Source organism: Trichomycterus rosablanca, chromosome 2, assembly GCF_030014385.1.
Source record: "Trichomycterus rosablanca isolate fTriRos1 chromosome 2, fTriRos1.hap1, whole genome shotgun sequence".
Classification (NCBI taxonomy): Eukaryota; Metazoa; Chordata; class Actinopteri; order Siluriformes; family Trichomycteridae; genus Trichomycterus; species Trichomycterus rosablanca.
The window spans coordinates 36,142,007-36,167,302 of record NC_085989.1 but is presented as its reverse complement, the minus strand read 5'-3'; the positions used below and the strand labels follow the sequence as shown (position 1 = coordinate 36,167,302).

The 25,296-nt window shown below is 39.1% G+C and overlaps 1 protein-coding gene across 1 annotated transcript; it reads right to left on the bottom strand.

Annotated features, from left to right (window-relative positions):
- Positions 1-3,125: 3,125 nt before the first annotated feature.
- On the bottom strand, positions 3,126-16,792 carry klhl7 (kelch-like family member 7). The gene is made up of 11 exons (XM_062990792.1): positions 16,658-16,792; positions 12,151-12,253; positions 11,947-12,040; positions 11,188-11,312; positions 9,919-10,094; positions 9,597-9,771; positions 9,301-9,443; positions 6,324-6,564; positions 5,405-5,606; positions 4,321-4,418; positions 3,126-3,562 (listed from the first exon to the last, which is right to left on the bottom strand). The coding sequence occupies exons 1-11, from the start codon at positions 16,790-16,792 to the stop codon at positions 3,174-3,176; spliced, it is 1,881 nt and encodes a 626-aa protein (XP_062846862.1). The 3' UTR covers positions 3,126-3,173.
- Positions 16,793-25,296: the final 8,504 nt, after the last annotated feature.

Genomic DNA, 25,296 nt, shown 5'->3' with positions numbered 1-25,296 from the left:
GTATTATTTGGGTGGTGGATCATTCTCAGCACTGCAGTGACACTGACATGGTGGTGGTGTGTTAGTGTGTGTTGTGCTGGTATGAGTGGATCAGACACAGCAGCGCTGATGAAGTTCACCTCACTGTCACTGCTGGACTGAGAATAGTCCACCAACCAAAAATATCCAGCCAACAGCACCCTGTCTGAACTGCCACGCAACATCAAAATCAGGATTTTTAACTCTATGGTGAAGCCTATACTGCTGTATGGCGCGGAGACCTGGAGGACAACAGTCAACACCATGAGTAAAATCCAGACATTTATAAATACCTGCCTCAGGCGGATCCTAAGAATATACTGGCCAATTACTATTAACAACCTGGAGCTGTGGCATCAAACAGGGCAGCAGCCCGTAGAAGAAGAAATCCTCCAAAGAAGATGGAGGTGGGTCGGCCATACCCTTCGCAAACCTGCATCAAATATAACAAGACAGGCCCTCTTCTGGAATCCACAAGGGAAAAGGAAGAGGGGCAGGCCAAGAAACAGCTGGCGCCGTGACCTAGATGCGGATGTGAAGAGGTCGGGGTACACATGGGGACAACTGGAAAAGATGGCCCAGAATCGCGATGACTGGAGAGCACTTGTTCGTGGCCTATGCCCAAAGTTGGGTGGTAAGGCGTAAGAAGAAGAAGAACAGCACCCTGTGGGCAGCACCCTGTGACCATTGATGAAGGTCTAGAAGATGACCAACTCAAACAGCAGCAATAGATGAGCGATCGTCTCTGACTTTACGTCTACAAGGTGGACCAACTAAATAGGAGTGTCTAATAGAGTGGACAGTGAGTGGACACGGTATTTAAAAACTCCAGCAGCGCTGCTGTGTCTGATCCACTCATACCAGCACAACACACACTAACACACCACCACCATGCCAGTGTCACTGCAGTGCTGAGAATGATCCACCACCTAAATAATACCTGCTCTTTAGTGGTCCTGACCATTGAAGAACAGCATGAAAGGGGGCTAACAAAGCATGCAGAGAAACAGATGGACTACAGTCAGTAATTGTAGAACTACAAAGTGCTTCTATATAGTAAGTGGAGCTGATAAAATGGACAGTGTGTGTAAAAACAAGGAGGTGGTTTGAATGTTATGGCTGATCAGTGTACATTCTTGACCCAGTAATTTTTTTATTAAAAATACACAAACAAAGCACATAAATATTCCAATTATTCACTCACAAAAAGATCGGTTGCAGAAATCATTTATCATGTCAGGAGTAGTAACAGACTGATTCATTTAATGCAGTGTACACAAAAGATATGAATCATTATCTTTACCAGTACTTAACAATAAACTAAAGCTCATATGCAACAAGTATAAACACATAAAAATATTTACAAATAAAATAAAAGGTTTAAGAGTTAAAACTTCAAAATTGAGTTGTTAAAAAGAAAGCAATGGTACAAAAGAATCAATTCTCTAATCCTTTGTTGTTTCTATGCACTATGCACATGTCTTAATGTAATGGTACTTTAGAGATAAAAAAAAAACAACTATAAAAAGCACAATGCAAAACATAATGTATGCATCAACAAATATACAGTGGGGTCAAAAAGTATTTAGTCAGCCACTGATTGTGCAGGTTCTCCTACTTAGAAAGATGAGAGAGGTCTGTAATTTTCATCATAGGTACACTTCAACTATGAGAGACAAAATGAGAAAAAAAAAATCCAGGAAATCACATTGTAGGATTTTTAAAGAATTCATTCGTAAATTATGGTGGAAAATAAGTACTCTCACAGACCTGTAACTTCTTCTTTATGAAGCTCTTCTGTCCTCCACTCGTTACCTGTATTAATGGCACCTGTTTGACCTCGTTATCTGTATAAAAGACACCTGTCCACAGCCTCAAACAGTCAGACTCCAAACTCAACCATGGCCAAGACCAAAGAGCTGTCGAAGGACACCAGGAAGAAAATTGTAGACCTGCACCAGGCTGGGAAGAGTGAATCTACAATAGGCAAGCAGGTTGTTGTGAATAAATCAACTGTGGGAACAATTGTAAGAAAATGGAAGACATACAAGACCATTGATAATCTTCCTTGGGGTCAAGATCTCATCCCGTGGGGTCAAAATGATCATGAGAACGGTGAGCAAAAATCCCAGAACTACACGGAGGGACCTGATGAATGACCTGCAGAGAGCTGGGACCAAAGTAACAAAGGTAACACATCAGTAACACACTACGCCGAGAGGGACTCAAATCCTGCAGTGCCAGGCGTGTCCCCCTGCTTAAGCCAGTACATGTCCAGGCCCGTCTGAAGTTTGCCAGAGAGCATATGGATGATCCAGAAGAGGATTGGGAGAATATCATGTGGTCAGATGAAACCAAAATGGAACTTTTTGGTAAAAACTCAACTCGTCGTGTTTGGAGGAAGAAGAAAAACCCAAGATCACCATACCTACTGTGAAGCATGGGGGTGGAAACATCATGCTTTGGGGCTGTTTTTCTGCAGAGGGGACAGGACGACTGATCCGTGTTAAGGGAAGAATGAACGGGGCCATGTATCGTGAGATTTTAAGCCAAAACCTCCTTCCATCAGTGAGAGCATTGAAGATGGAACGTGGCTGGGTCTTCCAGCATGACAATGATCCCAAACACACCGCTCGGGCAACGAAGGAGTGGCTCCGTAAAAAGCATTTCAAGGTCCTAGAGTGGCCTAGCCAGTCTCCAGACCTCAACCCCATAGAGAATTTGTGGAGTCCGTGTTGCCCAGCGACAGCCCCAAAACATCACTGCTCTAGAGGAGATCTGCATGGAGGAATGGGCCAAAATACCAGCTACAGTGTGTGCAAACCTGGTGAAGACTTACAGGAAACGTTTGACCTCTGTCATTGCCAACAAAGGTCATGTTACAAAGTATTGAGTGGAACTTCTGTTATTGACCAAATACTTATTTTCCACCATAATTTACAAATAAATTCTTTAAAAATCCTACAATGTGATTTCCTGGATTTTTTTCCCTCATTTTGTCTCTCATAGTTGAAGTGTACCTATGATGAAAATTACAGACCTCTCTCATCTTTCTAAGTAGGAGAACCTGCACAATCAGTGGCTGACTAAATACTTTTTGGCCCCACTGTACATAAATTACATTAATATCATTTACAATTACAGTTAATCCGTAATTAGCAGTGTGTATGTCCTGTAGGAGCTGATGATGAGCATCCTCCTAAGGACGAGGAGGAAGAGGAGGATGACGAGGCTGTCGATGTTGATGGTGAAGGTTCATGAAAAGAGCTCAGGTCTTCTTCGTTGGCTCCGCATGTGTCCACCACGCAGATGAGACAGCTGGTGACGGGAAAGGCGCGCTCTTTGCTCGACATCACCCACTTGTCTGTTTCTGTGTGGTACTCCATGATGTGGCCTAAACGTCCCACTCCCTGGAATCCAGCCAGCACGTAGATGACCGAACCCACAGCTGCACACTTTACTGTTACACCTCTCCACGGCATCGGTGAGGCCATTCTCCACTCATTACTGCCTATTTCATAATACTCCACTGAGTCCAGACCACCTGCAGGATCAGAAAGAGAACAGAATAGAAATAAATGCTGTTAAAACAGTGCGCATGTTATTATTCTTAGTTTATGAGGGTACCTGCTAGATGCTTACAAGTCTGTTTGAAAATAGTTAACACTAGGTGAGTATACATTTAACTCTAGGTGGGTAACTAATTAAAAAAAAAATTTACACAAAGGAATTTTATTAAAACAGTTTCTTTTTTTCTTTAATAAAATACATGAAGTTATAACTGCAGCAGTTATTAGGAATCACCCTCGGATGAGCCAATCATTGTACGTTTAGTTTCTTTTTTTTCCTCCCAATCTAGTTGTATCCAACTACCCGATTGCATTAAGCAGTACTCCGACACGTGTGCAGTAGCCAACTGCATCTTTTCACCTGCACAAGACTAGTTCATATGTGGATCAGCTTTCTGTATGGAGAAACACACCGTGATCAATGCATTATTCCTCGACTCTGTGCAGGCACCATCAACAAGCCAGCAGAGGTCGTAATTGCATCAGTTATGAGGTCCACTCTGGCACCCCCCCTTGAACAACAACTCATCATTGTTCATGTAGGTGCCCGGCCTGCTGAATGGCAGAGCCGAGTTTCGAACCAACGAGTTTAAAATGTCAGCTCAGGTGTGCTAGTGTGTTTTACTGCTGTGCCACCTGAGCACCAATTTAAGGGCTTTCCTTGACAAAAAAAATCTGTTCATGCACAAAAACTTCCTAAGAAGGAAAAACCTTTTTTGAGGAGAAAACATACCAAGGCCATTCTGTCCACCCACAGCATAGATCCTTGAGTTAGCCACTACCAAGCCATGGTTTTTCCTGCCTTCCCTCATGCCACATAATACCCTCCATCTGTAAAAAAAATAAATAAATAAAAAACATCCTAGTTACTGTTTACAACCTCCCATGGCCTATTTTTGAAGAAATAATTCTGATTATCAAAAGAATAAAAAAAACCCTTCTGTTAAAAATCTCCTATAACACACATCATACTTTAGAGAAAAAAAGTTAGTTACATTTAGCTGAAGTTCAATGTGTTTTTTATATTCTATTTATGCAGTTTCCCTATTTTCTTCTAATGTACTCATATCCAATTACCCAGTCATACATTTCCTCCACTGCTGCAGATCCCTACCCTGACCCAGAGGGGCCATACCTAACACACACCCTGACGTGTGTATTTACCAACTGCTTCTTTACACTTTGCCAGAGAGCTGTATCGTGTACGAAGGGTCACTCACTGTTCTGCTTTATTCATCATCTCTGTGCAGAAGCTATCAACCAGCCATCAGAGCCTAAAATTGTAGCAGCAACGAGGAATTCTTCTATTATCTCTCCCAACAGACACATCCGATCGAGTCTGTACAAGTGCACACATGGTCAATAGCACAGCTGAGATTTAAATCTTGAATTTCTTTTAGGGTGGTGGGCTAGTTCACTTCATTGCTGTGTCACCTGAACACCCTTATTTGTGTTTTACTATACGTTATAAAATATAGTCTATGCTTCCATCTTATCTGTAACAGAAATAAATTCTGTCTTAATTTTCAGCCTGATGGCCCCTGTGCACAATGCTGGGTCCATGTAGACATGGTTTAGTGTGAAGGAACTCCAGTGTCCTGAACAGAGCCCTAACCTCAACCCTGTTAATTAATTTAACAATTAATTGAAATGTCAATTAAATATCAAGCTTTCTCCAACCTCATAAATACTTTTTTGCATAAATGGAAAGAAATTGTCATGAACACTCTCCTTACAATAGTAAAGGCTGTTTGTTGTATCACTGCAGTTATATAATTGGAACATTGGATGTTCAGTAAGTGAAACGAGGTTCTTACTCCTCTGTGTTGGGGTCGTACACCTCACAGTTATTGAGGACTCTACCGGAGACGTTATTCCCCAAACTTCCTCCGCACACATAGATGAGTCCATTAGCCTCCACTGAGCCATGGCTGCACCGCGGCTGTAGCATGCTGGGTTTGTTCTGCCACGTCTCCATCCGAGTGTCATAGCACTCAAACAGGTTTAGTGCTGAGCTCCCTGTCACACACAACACACACACAAATATACACACATGCTTACAAGATTGTGTTTTCCTAATCATAGCAATATGGAACCAACATCTCAGTACAGACATAGCCAAAGTGTGACCCAAATGAGCTTGCAGACAGATTTTATCAAGTTTATATCATAGACTAAATGGCCTACACAACTTAGCACTATGCTGCTACATAATAATTCCCAGCTTATTTACTATCAGGAGAATTAAATAGAAAAACATGACTTCAAAATCCTTGTGTGACAAACATGGAGCTGAACATTGCTCATCTTGCTGGATTTATTTGTGCTACTAGATGTGCAGACAACTAGTGTTTGATTGATCGATTAGTTTTAGCTCCGTACCGACACACTGGGGTCATTTATACGGTGGTACTCAAGTTGCTTCTTCACTTTGTGTCATTTAAAACGAATTATAAAAGATGTTTTAGATTTAAATGTTACAATTTTTTATTATTTTCCCTGGTGCTGCAGATTTAAGCACATTTCGTGTCTCGTTTTCATTTTCGTCTTTCTGAGTTTAGTGTTTTGCAGCAGACAACTAGTGTAAAGGGTAAAATGGTAGTTCCATTTGGGCTCAGTTGCAGTAACACAGATGCTGAAAACGTATGCATCTTCATGTTTCTGCATAGTCAGTTTCTCAGGTTTAGACCCCCATGTCACCACAAGCCATGATTTCCTCTTTCACAACAAACTCACCCACTTCTGAGCCTCCTGAGGTGTAGATCTTGCCTTTGGAGGCACAGGCTGCCAAACTGTCTCTGGGGTTAGGAGGGCCGAGTTTCGAATACCAGCTGTCCTTCACCACATTGTAACAGTCCATCCTTTTGATAGGGAAGAGCTGCGAGCCTCCTAGGATGTAGACCACGTTGTCCCAAAAAACTGCTGCTGCATCTCGCCGTTTCTCAAACGGGCAGCGGATGTCAGTCCAGCTGTAGTCCTAAAAAACACCACAAATTGCAGACTGATCTCGAATACACACCACTCAATTATGCTTAACAAATTAGATTTACAGGACGTCATAGAAATCCTTCTGTCCTTGTTTTACAGTTTCTAAGGCATGGTTATACTGAAAAAAATATTAGAAATTCATGCCAAACACATTCAGTTTATGATTTTGCCCCAGGCACAAAGCAAGCTCCATCAAGACATGGTTTGACAGGTGTAGTTTGAAAGAACTTTAGTAACCTGCACAGAGCCCCAACTTTCTTTTTTCATCCCCTGAAATATAGCTTTTTTTACATTACAGGTGATTGTTGCTCAAAATTATTCTTCATCATATATGGTAATAAAACTTTTTCATGCCCTGTTCATAAAAAGCAAACATTTACATTACATGCTATATTTTAAGCTGAGATTTAGGCCACTTGATCACTTACAGTGGGGCCAAAAAGTATTTAGTCAGCCACTGATTGTGCAGGTTCTCCTACTTAGAAAGATGAGAGAGGTCTGTAATTTTCATCATAGGTACACTTCAACTATCAGAGACAAAATGAGAAAAAAAAAAAATCCAGGAAATCACATTGTAGGAATTTTAAAGAATTTATTTGAAAATTATGGTGGAAAATAAGTATTTGGTCAATAACAAAAGTTCAACTTAATACTTTGTAACATAACTTTTGTTGGCAATGACAGAGGTCAAACGTTTCCTGTAAGTCTTCACCAGGTTTGCACACACTGTAGCTGGTATTTTGGCCCATTCCTCCATGCAGATCTCCTCTAGAGCAGTGATGTTTTGGGGCTGTCGCTGGGCAACACGGACTGCACAAATTTTCTAAGGGGTTGAGGTCTGGAGACTGGCTAGGCCACTCCAGGACCTTGAAATGCTTTTTACGGAGCCACTCCTTCGTTGCCCGAGCGGTGTGTTTGGGATCATTGTCATGCTGGAAGACCCAGCCACGTTCCATCTTCAATGCTCTCACTGATGGAAGGAGGTTTTGGCTTAAAATCTCACGATACATGGCCCCGTTCATTCTTCCCTTAACACGGATCAGTCGTCCTGTCCCCTTTGCAGAAAAACAGCCCCAAAGCATGATGTTTCCACCCCCATGCTTCACAGTAGGTATTGTGTTCTTGGGATGCAACTCAGCATTCTTCTTCCTCCAAACATGACAAGTTGAGTTTTTACCAAAAAGTTCCATTTTGGTTTCATCTGACCACATGATATTCTCCCAATCCTCTTCTGGATCATCCATATGCTCTCTGACAAACTTCAGACGGGCCTGGACATGTACTGGCTTAAGCAGGGGGACACGCCTGGCACTGCAGGATTTGAGTCCCTCTCGGCGTAGTGTGTTACTGATGGTAGCCTTTGTTACTTTGGTCCCAGCTCTCTGCAGGTCATTCATCAGGTCCCTCCGTGTAGTTCTGGGATTTTTGCTCACCGTTCTCATGATCATTTTGACCCCACGGGATGAGATCTTGACCCCAAGGGAGATTATCAATGGTCTTGTATGTCTTCCATTTTCTTACAATTGCTCCTACAGCTGATTTATTCACACCAACCTGCTTGCCTATTGTAGATTCACTCTTCCCAGCCTGGTGCAGGTCTACAATTTTCTTCCTGGTGTCCTTCGACAGCTCTTTGGTCTTGGCCATGGTTAAGTTTTGAGTCTGACTGTTTGAGGCTGTGGACAGGTGTCTTTTATACAGATAACAAAGTCAAACAGGTGCCATTAATACAGGTAATGAGTGGAGGACAGAAGAGCTTCTTAAAGAAGAAGTTACAGGTCTGTGAGAGCCAGAAATCTTGCTTGTTTGTTATTGACCAAATACTTATTTTCCACCATAATTTACGAATAAATTCTTTAAAAATCGTACAATGTGATTTCCTGGATTTTTTTTTCTCATTTTGTCTCTCATAGTTGAAGTGTACCTATGATGAAAATTACAGACCTCTCTCATCTTTCTAAGTAGGAGAACTTGCACAATCAGTGGCTGACTAAATACTTTTTGACCCCACTGTATCACTTTATCCTAGTCAGGTTTGTAATAAGGAGCAGGAATACACCACGGACAAAGTTACAGTCCATCATAGGACCCCACACTCAACTACTTACTTGCGTAAACGTAAGTACGCTGGCATAATTCTAAGAGGTTCAAGAAAAATACCAATCCACAAGGGCAGAAAAAAACTTCTTAGAGACACCCTGTGTCTGTGAGGATTAAACCCAGGTTTCCAGGACCCACGCTGCTTTGCGGCACCCACCCATATTGTTATATTCTGAGGGTGGCACAGTGGCTCCTCACAGCAAGAAAGTCCTGGGTTTGATTACCAGGTGGAGCGATCTGGGTCCTTCATGTTTGAGTTTGCATGTTCTCAACATGTCTGTGAGGGTTTCCTACAGAAGCTCAGTTTTCCTCCCTCAGTGCAAAGACATGCAGTCAGGTTAATGTGAGATACTAAAAATTGCCCTGTGTGTGTGAATGCATGAGTGTGTTTGCCCTGTGATGGACTCACGTCCTGTCCGGGGTGTGTCCTACCTTTCGTCCAGTGAAACAGGCAAAACAGACAACAAATGTATGAATGAATGTTATATTGTGACAGTGGGAATTGATATTGATTGGCTTGTTATGCTTTCCTAAATGTGCATCAGTTTAGAAGAATGAATCATTTGCACAGAAGTCAGATATAAGCCGGATTAAACAAAGTGGTGGTAAGAGTAACCAGTCATACCTTGGGGTTAAAGTAGCGGCAGGATTGTGGCTGTGAGCCGCCAAACAAAGCAATACGGAAGTCGTGCTTTTTTCGACGTGGCCGACTGCTCTCACCCAGTTCCTCTCTATCCTCAGGGGAAAGGAGATGATACCGCATTCCACCTAGTACTCACACACATATTATATACAATTATTACACACAACATTCACACAACATTATAATCCTGCCTAAAGAAACCACTATTCCATACACATTCACAATAGCAAATACTCTACATGCTAGATTAATGGCCATACGCAGTGGGTGTGACTCACAGATGACCATTTTGAGGCACTCAGGGTTGTCCTGGATCAGAGGCTCAGCCTGCACTGTCTTACTTAGGAAGTTTTTGGACACTAGCGGGAAGCGCACTTTGCTCAGTATGTCCACGATGTATTTCTGCCGATTCAACACGTCATATTTTAACCACCGCACAGCTGCGTCGTAGATCTGCACGAAAACACACACACACACTTGCTCAACAGGCATACATGGCAGTGAAATATTTGAATATGCACACTGTATTTAAAATGTGTCACACAACATTAATAATAATGACCTACGGTGTAGATAAAACCTTGGGGGTGCTGGGCTCACCTGGTCCTCTGCTCTAACAGTCAGCATGTCCTGGTGGAGCAGATGTGTGACTTGCTTCACGTCCAGCTGCAGGAACTCGTCCATTTTATACACATCTGTAAAGTGCTGGTAGATAAACTCGTCTGCAGCTGTTTTCAGCTCCGGACAGTTAAGGCACTCGGCTAACGCACTAATACCTGTGGAGTTGAAATACCAACACAAAAAACACATACATTTCTATTACTTTCCTAAACTGCCTCACTTATAACTATAAGATAATGGTTAAATTAATAATCCTAAATTCATTAATAATTCAACTTAGCCATCACACACACTGCTTGTTGCTGAGCATGAAATATGAAAAAAGATCAATAATTGCCAGTTTAAACATTTTACATGAACGCTCCTGTCTTGGCAGAAACATTATTTCGCTCTCATTTCAAGTTTGTCGACAGCTTTATTCTGGCCAGGGTTGCAACACTCAGAAACATTGGGAGCAAGGCAGTAATCCCCTAAACAGGGTGCCAATCCATCTCAGGACTTGCCAATATTGTTATTCAATCATATAAACAGTTAAAACATAGACCCTGATCTGATGCTCCCCAGTCTACACACACAAAAATGTAGCATAGTCATTTCATCAATGCCATGATAACTAATCTCAGCAATAACCCAGCTGATTATGTTTAATTTAGGGATGTAACGACAGTTAAAAATCAATTCACATGTGTAACGATTTAAATCGGTTTACATGTATAATGAATCGATATTCATTTTGAACAGCAGAGGACACTGGCGCTATTCACCTCGCCTGGTTGACGTCACTACAGGGTTGCCAGGTTCTGAATTTTCCAGCCAAATTTATTTATGTGAGAATACTTTCTTAATTTGTATTATTCATTTATTTATTTAATGTGGGATTTATTTCATTTTAGTTTTTTTTTTTTTTTACACAAAAAGGGAAATGTGCAGCATTGTTTTGCATAGTCTGTACCTACCTCAAAAATAAAAGGGCATTCATTATTTAGATAAATAAAAGGTAAGCACAAATACAGTATTTTTTTTTTTTTAGAGAAATAATAAAAGGAAACTTTTTCATAATTTGTCTTCAATTTCATTTTGTTTAAAAATTCTGGAAAAAATCATATCGTGAACCCAGTATCATGAATCGCATCGCATCATGGGTAGAGTGTATCGTTAATTTAGAAGACAAACCAATAAGATTAAAAATATTATAATTGTTTTTGCCTGGATGTCTGCCAAAATAAGAACTAAAATGGATAGATTTACCTAGACAGTTAGTTGCATCCACTTGATCTTTCAGAAAATCCACACACATTTTCTTTACTGGTTCTATCTGATACTGGTTAGCAGCATTAAGCAGAGACTGGACGTTGTTGCTGTTGACTGAAATGCTGAAAAAAATTCATGCATCCATTTGTCACAATAAAATTACAATAGAACAGTAGAGGACCATTGTACAACATTACTGATGAATTCTGGATTCTAAAGTCAGAAGTCCCCAACCTATTTCAGAAAATTTACAGCAACACACACAAACCTATTCAACACCTAAGAACAGTTTAGAGTAGCCAATCCACCTACAAGCCTTTTAGAGGTAGGAGAGAAACATACTCTCCAGAGGAATTCCACAAAGTCATAATAAAACATACAAAACTTCTTACAGAAACTAGAGGCAAGGATCAAACTCAGATCACCAGAAATGGTGTTGCTGTGTGGCACTCACTTTATCAGCTGTGCTACTGTGCCACCCTGAAGTTCAGAAGTACAATAATAAAATAAAGCTTGGACTTTATAAATAGGGAAAAAAAGCTAAAAAAAGACTTGTACTTGCTCCTTAAACATGTTTGAGTGAATTAGTGCATGTCTGTTGGCCTCTGGTTTTGAAGGGAACACTTTTAAAATACTTATAATATTGCAATGGAAGGGAAACTTTGGCTTAGCTATTGTAACTTACTGTACTGTAAGCTTAATTAAAACATTTACAGTAAACTGTATGATAGATCATTAATTTAATCATCATTTTACCGAGCTGTGTACACAAATTCCACCAGCAGCTCAATGATCTCAGGCTCGGCACCCCCAAGTTCCACCTCATGGTTTGTGGCTTCCATCATGTTGGCTGCAATATAGACAAAAATTAATATTATGCTAGGATATCTGACAAACCAGTCCAGTGTATCCTAACTCCCACCCCTCCAGTAAGATTCAGTCATCATTTTTAGTCCTTACTTGTAAACATGAGGTTGAAGAAGTGGCTTGCAGCCGCCAGAACCACTCTATGAGCAAGGATGTGTTTTCCCTGTACCACCAGTATGACATCACACAGGATCCCCTACAAAATCAAAGACCATCTTGCTTATAGGCACAACAATTTAACAGGATAGTGTGAAGCTCCATAATACAGACATAGCACCATATTTATACACTGATCTCTTCATTCTAACATGGCCAAACTTTAACTAAAATTATGTTTATTTTCTGTGACTAAATAACGTGAATGCCAACTTTTTGTCCATAAAACGTTTTATAAGGTTTAAGAAACCACCAGACCTACTGGATTACAGGTTTTAATCCACAGTCAAGCAAGCTTTACATCACCATGAGAGCACCTGCTTCAAACTGCCATCTTAAAACTTGAAGTTTGCTGCTGATCACGTAGACAAAAATGTCTACCGGGAAAGTGTGAAACCAAGATTAACTCACAATCCCATAAGTATAATTGAAGAAGTGAACATACTGCAATTATGCCCAACAACATTGTAGCTGCTGTTAAGCATGTTGGTGGTAGTTCTATGATGCGGGGTTGTTTTGCTGCCAATGGAAGTGTCATTAAAATTAAGCCTGAGTGGGAATATAAAAAGTCAGGTGCTAGAAAACCAACTAATTTAATTCAGCTTAGTTCAACAAGACAGACTCCAGTCAGTAACAGAATACCTACAAAATGCACATTCATGGTAGGTGTGCCTAATCAATTGAACAGTGATTACATAGTATACTGTGGCACCAGCGAGTAGGAAGGATAGCGTCAGGGCCGCAAGTGAGCTGCCTTTGGCAGTTCATTCAGTGGATTAGGAACAGACACCCATTCATACACACATACATTCATACAATAGACAAACATTTAAGCTACTTACCCAACCCAAAACCCAAGGTTTTATTGCTCCACCGCAAGTCAGAGGTTTTCACACTGCTGTCTTCAGCCTTGCTGTCAATCAACTAGAATGAACGTGTCAGATTTATTTGTAAATAAATCCTAATACAGGACATGCTCTTATTCACACACTAGTTTGTTTCTTCTCGTTTTGTCACACAAGATAAAGTTTTGGTGCAGATACAAATAAACTATGTCGTACAGGACAATAAGCAGTCTGTTATTATTTAAGGTTATTCATCTCAGCTGCACTACCATTTACTTTCAAAAATAGTTTCATTCATGGTGATCTCTCTTGTTCATTTAAACTTCACAAACTGCATCCATGTGATTTAAAAATTAACAAACAGTATGTAGAACAAGTTTAACCTATAGACCAGTCCATTACACTAACAACACAGGGGGGAACACATTTACCTGGAGGCCTGGGGAATATGGTTCCCCACATGTATATCACTGTGTGTGTAATTATAAAACACTACAGTGATGCTGGTGATGTATTTACCTGTTGTCATTATGTAGAACAAGTTTAACCTATAGACCAGTCCATTACACTAACAACACAGGGGGGGAACAGATTTACCTGGAGGCCTGGGGAATATGGTTCCCCACATGTATATCACTGTGTGTGTAATTATAAAACACTACAGTGATGCTGGTGATGTATTTACCTGTTGTCATTATGTAGAACAAGTTTAACCTATAGATCAGTCCATTACACTAACAACACAGGGGGGAACACATTTACCTGGAGACCTGGGGAATATGGTTCCCCACATGTATATCACTGTGTGTGTAATTATAAAACACTACAGTGATGCTGGTGATGTATTTACTTGTTGCTATTATGTAGAACAAGTTTAACCTATAGATCAGTCCATTACACTAACAACACAGTGGGGGAACAGATTTACCTGGAGACCTGGGGAATATGGTTCCCCACATGTATATTACTGTGTGATGATTCTTTTTTTTTTTTAATTGCAAACTACAGGCACACACACATTTTAAGAACAAAATATCTGTATTAGAAATTAGTGTTAAACTAAATTATGCATATATTACAATTATGCAAATATATAATAAAGAAATCCACCTCAATGCAAAGTAAAACTTAAATACTTGAAAAACTAACATATTTATAGCTTAATAAATATATATATTTTTTAAACTAAATAAAATAAAATCTGACATGTGCAAATTTATTTGGGGATGGTGCCCTGAGATTGACTAGCATCACATCCATAGTGCACTCCTGCCATACGTCCAGTTTCCCCAGGAACAGTTCTGGATCCACCACGGCCATGACCAGGATAAAGCAGTTACTAAACAGAAATGAATGATTAATTTACTATCTACTTTTTAAATAAACTAAAAGAGCAACATAAAATAAAATACAGTAACAAGCAAACTTTTTAGAAATAACGTCCCAGTTAACCTTGGTCTAATCTTCAGTACATGCCGGACAATGAAGATCTTCCTCTACTGGTGGGTTGCCAACACATGACTGGTGGTACCAAAGAAATAGTAATAATGCCTTAATTTTATTGGCTTTTTCATTGCACCATGCTATTATATATGTCCTTGACTTTCCCTCTGGGATTAATAAAGTGATCTATCTATTATAGCTACACTTGTAATTGAGAAGTCTAATGTAACCATAAACCTATTGTGTGACTTTTTATTGATCAATTGAAGGACTGTGTGATCATTGAGATTGCCTGTGATGGATGTGACAGATGGTACCACCAGTCATGTGTTGGCAACCCACCAGTAGAGGAAGACCTTCATTGTGCATGTACTGAAGATTAGACCAAGGTTAACTGGGACGTTATTTCTAAAAAGTTTGCTTGTTGCTGTATTTTATTTTATGCTGCTCTTTTAGTTTGTTTAAAAAGTAGATAGTAAATTAATCATTCATTTCTGTTTAGTAACTGCTTTATCCTGGTCATGGCCGTGGTGGATCCAGAACTGTTCCTGGGGAAACTGGACGTACGGCAGGAGTGCACTATGGATGGGATGCTAGTCAATCCCCAAATAAATTTGCACGTCAGATTTTATTTTATTTAGTTTAAAAAAAAATATTTGTATTGAGCTATAAATATGTTAATTTTTCAAGTACTTAAGTTTTACTTTGCATTGAGGTGGATTTCTTTATTATATATTTGCATAATTGTAATATATGCATAATTTAGTTTAACACTAATTTCTAATACAGATATTTTGTTTGTTTGTGTGCCTGTAGTTTGCAATTAAAAAAAAAAAATCATCACACAGTAATATACATGTGGGGAACCATTTTTTCCAGGTCTCCAGGTAAATGTGTTCCCCCCTGTGTTGTTAGTGTAATGGACTGATCTATAGGTTAAACTTGTTCTACATAATGACAACAGGTAAATACATCACCAGCATCACTGTAGTGTTTTATAATTACACACACAGTAATATACATGTGGGGAACCATATTCCCCAGGCCTCCAGGTAAATGTGTTCCCCCTTGTGTTGTTAGTGTAATGGACTGGTCTATAGGTTAAACTTGTTCTACATAATGACAACAGGTAAATACATCACCAGCATCACTGTAGTGTTTTATAATTACACACACAGTAATATACATGTGGGGAACCATATTCCCCAGGCCTTCAGGTAAATGTGTTCCCCCCTGTGTTGTTAGTGTAATGGACTGGTCTATAGGTTAAACTTGTTCTACATACTGTTTGTTAATTTTAAAATCACATGGATGCAGTTTGTGAAGTTTAAATGAACAAGAGAGATCACCATGAATGAAACTATTTTTGAAAGTAAATGGTAGTGCAGCTGAGATGAATAACCTTAAATAATAACCTGCTTATTGTCCTGTACGATATAGTTTATTTGTATCTGCACCAAAACTTTATCTTGTGTGACAAAACGAGAAGAAACAAACTAGTGTGTGAATAAGAGCATGTCCTGTATTAGGATTTATTTACAAATAAATCTGACACGTTCATTCTAGTTGTTTGACAGCAAGGCTGAAGACAGCAGTGTGAAAACCTCTGACTTGCGGTGGAGCAATAAAACCTCTGACAGTAGTTCACTCAGCACTTTAAAGTATGTATTTAATCACAAACTACCTAACATACAACATGAAATTTAAAAAGAACATACCGCTATAAACACATATTCCAAATAAACCGATGCTCAACGAAGCGACTGAAAAAAACGTCATGATTTTTGCACATGCGCGTTAAAGGGGAAACAGGGGGAACTGAATTCTCCGTAACACCGGGCCCCTAGAGCGACGCTACAATACTATTACAGGTTACACATGATTTATCAGTTATTAAGTTCTGTGTCAAACACCATCATAGGTAATTTTGTATCTCGACCTCACCTAACTTAACTTACATGTCTTTAGACTGTGGGAGGACACCGGAGCCCCCGAAGAAAACCCACGCTGAAACGGGGAGAACATGCAAACTCCACACAGGAGTTTTTTCGCAATGGACCGTAAACACGTGTGTGATTTATATAAGGTTACAGTGCATGATCCTGCATGATTGTGTGTATGATCAGTCAGTGTAAGACCTGTCGGTGATCACCTACCTGTTTCCTTAAGTTATTCATCACTCCCATTATATTAGTCATTAACCTATATTCTTCTTTAGATGTCATTTTCTTATCGTTTTTCTTTTTCGAGCTTGGTGCTTTATCACAGCATGGCGATGCCATCCTCTTCATTTTCTAAAACCAACAATAAAATAGTACTGTTTAAATATAATCACAAGCTGGTAAGGCTGGCGACATACAACCTACAAACATCAATACAGGCCGCCAATCGCTCTATCAAAATAAAAGTCACCCAAATGTTCAAAAAGACTTTAATGCTTAATGCATACATGTAAGCAGGAAATCTTTATGTTTACTACAACTGTTTTATTAATAGCATATTTTACCTTTCAAATCCATGTAATATTTTAGCATGTATTTGCGCAGCTGTGTGACATTTAATACATAAAGTTTGCTAAGAAATTACTGCAGTGCGCTAAACAGACGCCAAATGGCGCATTATGTTAATGAATAGGGCGACGCTTCACTCACGTATAGCAACCGCTTCGTCCTGATCAAGGTCGCAGTGGCTATCGGGAAGCACCCAGAGCAATACATACACCTATCGCACTTTCTCACATGTCAATTTAAAGAAAACCAACACACATACACGGTTTGTAAAAGATGGAGAACATCTCAAAATGACACACGAACAACATTTGCAAATCCTGATCGGAGGTGTTACTCGAACCTATGATGAAGTTGTGAGTTGTAAAGTTTTAGTAAACACACACACACACACACACACCTAGGGGGCAATTTAGTGTCTCCAGTTGGCGACTGCATGTATTTCGAGTGTGAAAGAAAACCGGAGCTGCCGGAGGAAACCCATGCACTGTTTTTACCTTTAGACTGTTTTTACCTGTTTATTCAAATATCGAAAAAATCTTTTTGTATTTTTGCACCTTATTTACTTCTTAGGCACCTTATCTCCATTGCCAATTTGACTGTTTATTCAAATATTGAAAAGTCTTTTTGTATTTTTGCACCTTATTTACTTTTTAGGCTCCATTGCCAATTTTACGCTGCTAATGTACAACATGTCACTACCTCATGAACCATTGTACCATCTATTCACCATCATGTACTAACACTTGTCTTTAGTCCTGTCTTCTAATTACTTGTTTAGATTAGGGATAATTAGGAATATCTTTTGTAGTTATTTATTATAGGATTTTTTGTATTTATTGTTGTACTTACACTGTTTTGTATTTGCACTGTTTTGTCTTGCACTTTTTGTACCGTGTTACACCGTGATCCTAGAGGAACGCTGTTTCGTTTCAATATGTACTTGTATGTAGCTGAAATGACAATAAAACCTCTCTGACTCTGACTGACACACGGAGAACATGCAAACTCCACATAGAAAGGACCCGAAATAGAGCCTACGAGTGAACCCGGACCCTGGAACTGTGCGGCACCAGCACAAAATGTTATCAATTTAAAATAAGTGTATGTGTGTGTGTTGTACACTAGGTGTCAGTGTTTATTTAAAAAGTTTGCTTTTATGGCAGTAGTATGGTAGTAATACATTTGAATTTTGTAGCTTTTCTGCAGATTATTACCCACATAACAAATTGATTTTAAAAGAGAAAAGTCCGGTCTAGATCTGTAAAACAGATCTGGTCCAAATGTGAATGCAGTTTTCATATCTGGCCTAAATGTGTCTGTGACTTGTTTTTTTCAAATTGACATATAGTGGCCCAATTTATGCCCAGATTTATACATGTACCCTTTACATCCAGTTTAGATATAGACCAGACCTGATCCAGATATGCACCAGATCCCTATTTATCTAGCACATGAACTTCAAGCCAGATCCAGCCCAAATGTTGCATGGCATCCAGTCCAATCCAATTCAAACAAAGAAACATTTAGAAATGTTGTACAACGTATTGGTAGGTTTAAATACATCACTGGTTAAATTTGACAAGCTAGAAATGTTAATTGTCTGCTTTAAATATGATATGTCCTTTAATGTAAATGCACAGTGTGGCCCATTCATTATGTTTCATTATGTATCAATTATTAGATACCAAAAACAACAAATCAATTCATTTTGTACACATTCTAAATGTATTACTTTATTTCCTTTGTGTTTACTGTAGAAAAGGAAGATAAATTACTAATGTAAACCCTCAGTGTATAATAAATTCACTTAATTTATCTTCTTGTTTAGCTTTTAGCTGTCATAAAACCCAATATTATCTGTCATTGTAGATGACATGCTGCACATATATACAGTAGTTTCTCTATTATTAGTCTTTTTTTTCTATTTTATTTATGCATTTTCTCCCAATTTAGTGTAGTAAATTTGTCTTCCGCTGCTGAGGGATCCCTGATTGCAGTCAAGGTGGGTATATTGCTGCTCACGCCTCCTCCAACCCACGCACAGCCCTTTGCGGAACCCTTTTTCACCCATGCACTCTGCCAGTCAGGGTCCTTACACAGCGTTTGAAGACCTCACCCACATAGTCTGGTCATCCCGCCCTAGCAGAAACGTGTCTGCTGCAGGCACTGCCAATTATGCCCACTAGATGGCGCCCAGCCGACCGGTGGCAATGCCGAGTTTCGAACCGAGGAGTTCAGAATCTCAGCGCTGGTGTATTATTAGTCTTGATCACATTTTTCTATGGTATGTACAAAGAAAGGGTGCAGATTTCTATGGTTAAAATATGTCATTATCATATTGCCCTTTAACTGTGTACATATAAATATAAACACATTTGAACACGTTTTAAGCAGCAACAAATTACTACTTAATAGAAAACTAACTTAATATTGAGAAAAGTATCCAGACACCACAAATTAATTACCTAAGTACTTTTGTTGTTGGCATTTCCAACTATTGGACATCTGAGGTAAAACTATCTTCGTTTTTTGCAGCATTGTAGGTCAATTTTGTCTCATTCCTTCTAGAAAATACCATCTCCAATTTCCCATGGCTATAAGAATTCCTTTATTCAATGCACATTTTGAAAATCCTCTAAGTTTTCAATTAGAATTTTTTGCTAGGTGGGTATAGGATGTGCTGTAGTTAGTCAGAGGGCAGGTTGACATCTGGTCTCACCTGACTTCAGCCTAATCACTCCAACTCAAAGTCAAGTGTCTGTCCATCAGGACATCCTGCCAGGAGACATCCTGCTCTATTTCTCAGTGTCTGACCAGAAATAGAAAGACCAAGATTTTTTGTCCAGTTTTACTGAGGGCACTAAAGTCCCCGCTACTCCATCTATCTTGGTATCAAAATAATTAATATTTACTGATCAGTGCATGGAGAGTACACAAGATTGCTCTACCAATGCGCAGTAAGTCGAATCAGTGAATCCTTTTACATATTATTAATACAAACAGCAGTGGTAAAATGACTAGAAGGTTACCAATATAAAAATATATATTCTACTAAAAAACTATTCGTTCCTTTAAATTCCCTTTATTTTTGCATATTACACTTGTTTTAGATTCTCATACAAGGACAATGCAAGTAAAAACAAAATGCAGTACAGTTTCAGGATGTTCTGGTAGAAAGCAAAATTATGGTTGTGTCAATTATGGAATGTCTCCCAGGTCCAGCAGTAAAGCACCCCCATGCATCACACTCCCACCACCATGTCTAACTTGGTGTGGTGTTCCTTTTGTAGAATACTATGTTAGATTGTCAACACATGTAAGCAGACTTGTCTTTCAAAAAGTTCCACTGTTGGGCCGCTCAGGTGGCGCAGCGGTAAAAAGAAATGCGCTGCAACCAGGGCTGGATTCTGAGAAGCGTCGTATCGAATCCAGCCTTGCTTTACCGGTTCGAAGCTGAGTGGCTATATGAGCAACGATTGGCCGGTTGCTCATGTGGGGGGTGGGACAAAGAACCGGATGTGGGTCTCTCTCTGTCAGAATGCAATTGCGTTCTCCGCCGGCTGATTGGAGGCGCTTACACAGAGATGGGAGAGGGTGCCCTTAGGGTGTGTCTCTCCGCATGCAACGCTAGGTGGCGCCAAACTCGTCAATGTGTGGGTGGCAAAGATGCATCTGGCTGCTGCTCGTGTTTCGGAGGGGATACGGGTTAGCTTCAATCACCTCCGTCAGGGCAGGGTTCGGCATAGACAGAGAGGAAGCACGATGCTAATTGAACAATTGGATGCGCTAAAAAAGGGGAGAAAAAGGGGTAAAAATAAAAAAAATAAAAAAATGTAAAAGTTCCACTGTTGACTCAACCTGTCCGCTGAACATTATCCAAAAGTTTGTAGTCATCAAAGTGTTCTTATTGGCAAATAAGCCAAGCCTGCATGTTAGTTGCAGTTGCATGTAAAGCCAGTAAGTGTTCCTTGAGATACAGTTGAAAACAGGTGGCATGGTGGCTCAGTGGGTAGCACTTTCTGTGTGGAGTTTTCATGTTCTCCCCGTGTCTGTGTGGGTTTCCTCCGGGTGCTCTGGTTTCCTCCCACAGTCCAAAGACATGTAGGTGAGGTGAATTGGAGATACAAAATTGTCCATGACTGTGTTCGATATAACCTTGTGAACTGATGAATCTTGTGTAATGAGTAACTACAGTTCCTGTCATGAATGTAACCAAAGTGTAAAACATGACGTTAAAATCTCAATAAACAAACAAACAGTTGAAAACATATTTAGCAAGTTTAAAGTTAAAGGAACACTGGCTGCACTACCTGAACATGGCAGAAAGAGGAAGCTATCACAGACTGCAACCAAATTTCTGAGGAGGCATGTGGTCACAAATCCTTGAGTGACTGCAAAAGACCTGCAGCAAGATTTGGTGGCAGCAGGCACTAAGGTTTCAGTTTACATAGTAAGGTGCATCCTAAATGCTAAAAGTCTCCATGCCCAAACTATAAAGAACCCAAAAGCACAATAAAAGTTGGCTCCATTATGTTCAAAACCATATAAATAAGCCATGATAGTTTTGGGATTCTATTTTGTGGAGTGATAAAACAAAACTGGAATTTTTGGGCCTATAGATCAGTGGTATGTCAGGAGCAGGAAAAATCAGGCATATGTTAAAAAGAACACCCTACCTACAGTGAAGCATGGCAGTGACTCGGTGATGCTCTAGTGCTGCTCTGCTTCCTCTGACATAGGAAACCTGCAGTGTGTGAATGGAGTTTTTAAACACTTTACTGTCACAGCTGGACTGAGTATAGTCCACCAACCAAAAACATCCAGCCAACAGCTACCCGTGGGCAGCGTCCTGTGACCACTGATGAAGGTCTAGAAGATGACCAACTCAAACAGCAGCAATAGATGAGCGATCGTCTCTGACTTCACATTTACAAGGTGGACCAACTAGGTAGGAGTGTCTAATAGGACAATGAGTGGATACGGTATTTAAAAACTCCAGCAGTGCTGCTGTGTCTGATCCACTCATACCAGCACAACACACACTAACACACCACCACCATGTCATTGTCACTGCAGTGCTTAGAACAGGGGTCACCAACCTTTTCGAGACCGAGAGCTACTTCAAGGCTACTGAATAATGCGAAGGGCTACTTGGTGATACAAATTTCCTGAATAACATCAAGTTGCACGGTTCACCTTATTATTATTATTTTTATTATTATTATCAATATTCATATATATGAAGAGACTGTCTGATATGTTAATGTTAATGATTCCTCAGAATAATTATTAACAACGATTTACCATGGTAGGAAACATATATTTCAACATGTAACATTATTACTCTCTATTTATCTAAATCTGTCAGAGCTATCACATTTTTGATATTTTTGTAAATATCTGTCTTGACAGTTTTGTATGAATGGTGCTCAGCACATATGTAGCATTTTGATCAAAATCACAAATTTTTTTTTACAAATGATCATCACACATTATGGATTTACTGATCTTTATTATATTTTAATATAAAATAAATATAAAAGGATTTTTAATAAAACAATGTTTGTAGGAGGTAAGGGATGTTAATTTTGTATATAAAAATAGTTTGACATTAATTCATGAAATTATACAAGATTTTAATAGATTTATTTATTTGCACAATAAAATTATTATAAAATAAATATAAAAAATAATTTAAAAACAAGGTTTGTAGTAGGTGAGGAAGATTGATTGTATATAAAAATGCTAAAAAAAAATTATTGAGATCTTTATAGATTTATTCATCTCCATTATAATTTTTTGACAAATTTTTTCATACTTTATTGATACTTTAAAATTAATGGAAAATAAATACAAACGTTATTTAGAAAAAATATGGTTTGTAGTATTTAATGTGTTTGTATAAAAATAGTTTGACATTAATCCATCAAATCATTACAAGACTTTAATGGATTTATTTGTCTGTAATAAGTGCGTAGTGAGTAAACGTCTCCTATGTTTTCTGTTAGTTTGATGACGGTCCCTAACGCGTTAGATGAAGTGGGAGCTTGATAAACGGTCTCATTATAACCTTTCTGTAAATAAATACATGTAATACTAAAATTACCATAAAATAGTTTTTGTAGTATGTTGCCTACTTTTATCTGTGTAAGAAATCATAAATAAAGTGAGTGTTAGGTGTTTTTTCAACCATTTATAAAGATCGAAATGATCGAATGTCAAACGAATGTTGAATATTAAACTTCACCGCTGTCAGACACTGTCCTGTTTGTACTTATCACCTTTACAACATTTTAGAACAAATCATGTTTATTATCAGTTATGTACGATTTAAAAAAAAAATCTGCGATGTACAGGGAAGTTTTTGTAGCAATTACTGAAGTGTCTCTCCACATTCCTCCCAATCATTGTGAAAATATTAAGTTTTTTTTTCGCTTTTCTTTTGTTTTTTATTATTATTTTTTCATGGTAAAACCCGCATCTCGCTCCGTATCGTAGCTGCGCATGCGCTCGCTTGTCTCAGCGTTACGCGCACGTTTAAAAACTCCGCACCCAGACCAGATCAGAGCTCACATAAACATCAAACAGTTTTGTTTTTTAAATGTTATATTCAGTATTGTCATTTTCAAATCTACATCAATGCAAGTGTTATTAATTTAAAAAGAACAGCAACACAAATACACAAATACATATTTTGGAACATGCCACTCACGTGGTCCCTGCAGGCGACCAGGTGCCCGCGGGCACCGTGCTGGTGACCCCTGGCTTAGAATCATCCACCACCTAAATAATACCTGCCATTATTGTTTTGGGATTTTGTTCTGTGGAGGGATGAAACCAAACTGGAATTTTTGGGCCTATAGATCAGTGGTATGTCAGGAGGAGGAAGAATCAGGCATATGCTAAAAAGAACACCCTACCTACAGTGAAGCATGACTGTGGCTCAATGATGCTCTGGTGCTGCTTTGCTTCCTCTGGCATTAACAACCTGCAGTGTGTGGATGGCAAGATGGATTCAATCAAGTATCAGGAAATCCTAGGAGAAAATGTTATGTCTAAAGATTGGGCATCACTGGACCGTCCAATCGAACAATGATCCCAAGCATACCTTAAAGTCCAGCAACACTTGGTTTCAGAAGAAGTCATGAAGGATTCTGGAGTGGCCGTCACAGTCAGCTGACCTAAACCACATAAAAATATTTAGTGGGATTTGAAGAAGGAGGTTGATTTATGCAAAACCAAGAATAATGGGGAACAGGAATGGGCTATAATTCCTCCTAAGCACTACCGGAAGCTGGTGTTTGGCTATGCAGCATGTTTGCAGCAGGTCATAACAACAATAGTGTCTTTATTAAGTGCTACAGATGCTTGTCATGAAGGGCCGGATTAATTCAGAGACTGCAGTATCATTAGAAGTGTCATTTTGTGTTGAATTTGGAGAAACCACTTGTTATATTAGTTGTGTTGAGCTATTTAAATTGTTCTTGATGGATTGGCTTATTACAAACAGCTGAATGTTTGCACATTTTGTTAACAAAAAAATTGCAATTGGGGTTTACTACTGTGTAGAATTTCTGTGTTGTTTTTGTGTTTTATTTAGATCACATAGTAAATATCAGAGATCAGATCAGTGTCAAGGCACTGCAGACAGATCGTTTTTCTTTGTGACCTAATAGGAGTAAGTGAGCTGTCAGAGGGTCCCTTAATGAGAGCTCTTTACACTTGCTTGTTATGCTAAGCCAAAGGAACTTGAATGATTAGAGTTGCCATGAGCAAAGACACACACACATGGATAGCCAGGATTTTTTTACAGCTCTAATTTGGATTGTCTTTTGCTGGTTGAAGCACATAGACACCCTGTACACATATAGAACAAAGCAAGTGCTTTACGGGTGGTTGCTTTTCTCTCGACTGTCAGCTTCATCTGTTACCGTTGATGCTGTCTTATAAAAACAGTAACACTAAGCAAGAGGCTCAAACACTTCCATCCATGTCCTGCTTGATGTATAATTAAGCCATACTACTTAAAGAAATAATGCAGATTTTTAAAATGTAATAGGATTGGTAGCACATGGGCAATTACTGTTAGAATGGGTAACATAGAAATATGGGTGCTGGAATTGATCCGTCTTGTTCTTCCATGTTTCCATTCCAATATTATGCATTCTCTCATGTCTGTCTCATCCTATAAACTTTAAGGTGACATAATAATTGTTATAAAGTGTCGTAAAGAAACCTAAGAAAACATTTCTGCTCTTTTAACTGTAGGAGGCAGCACTTTTTAT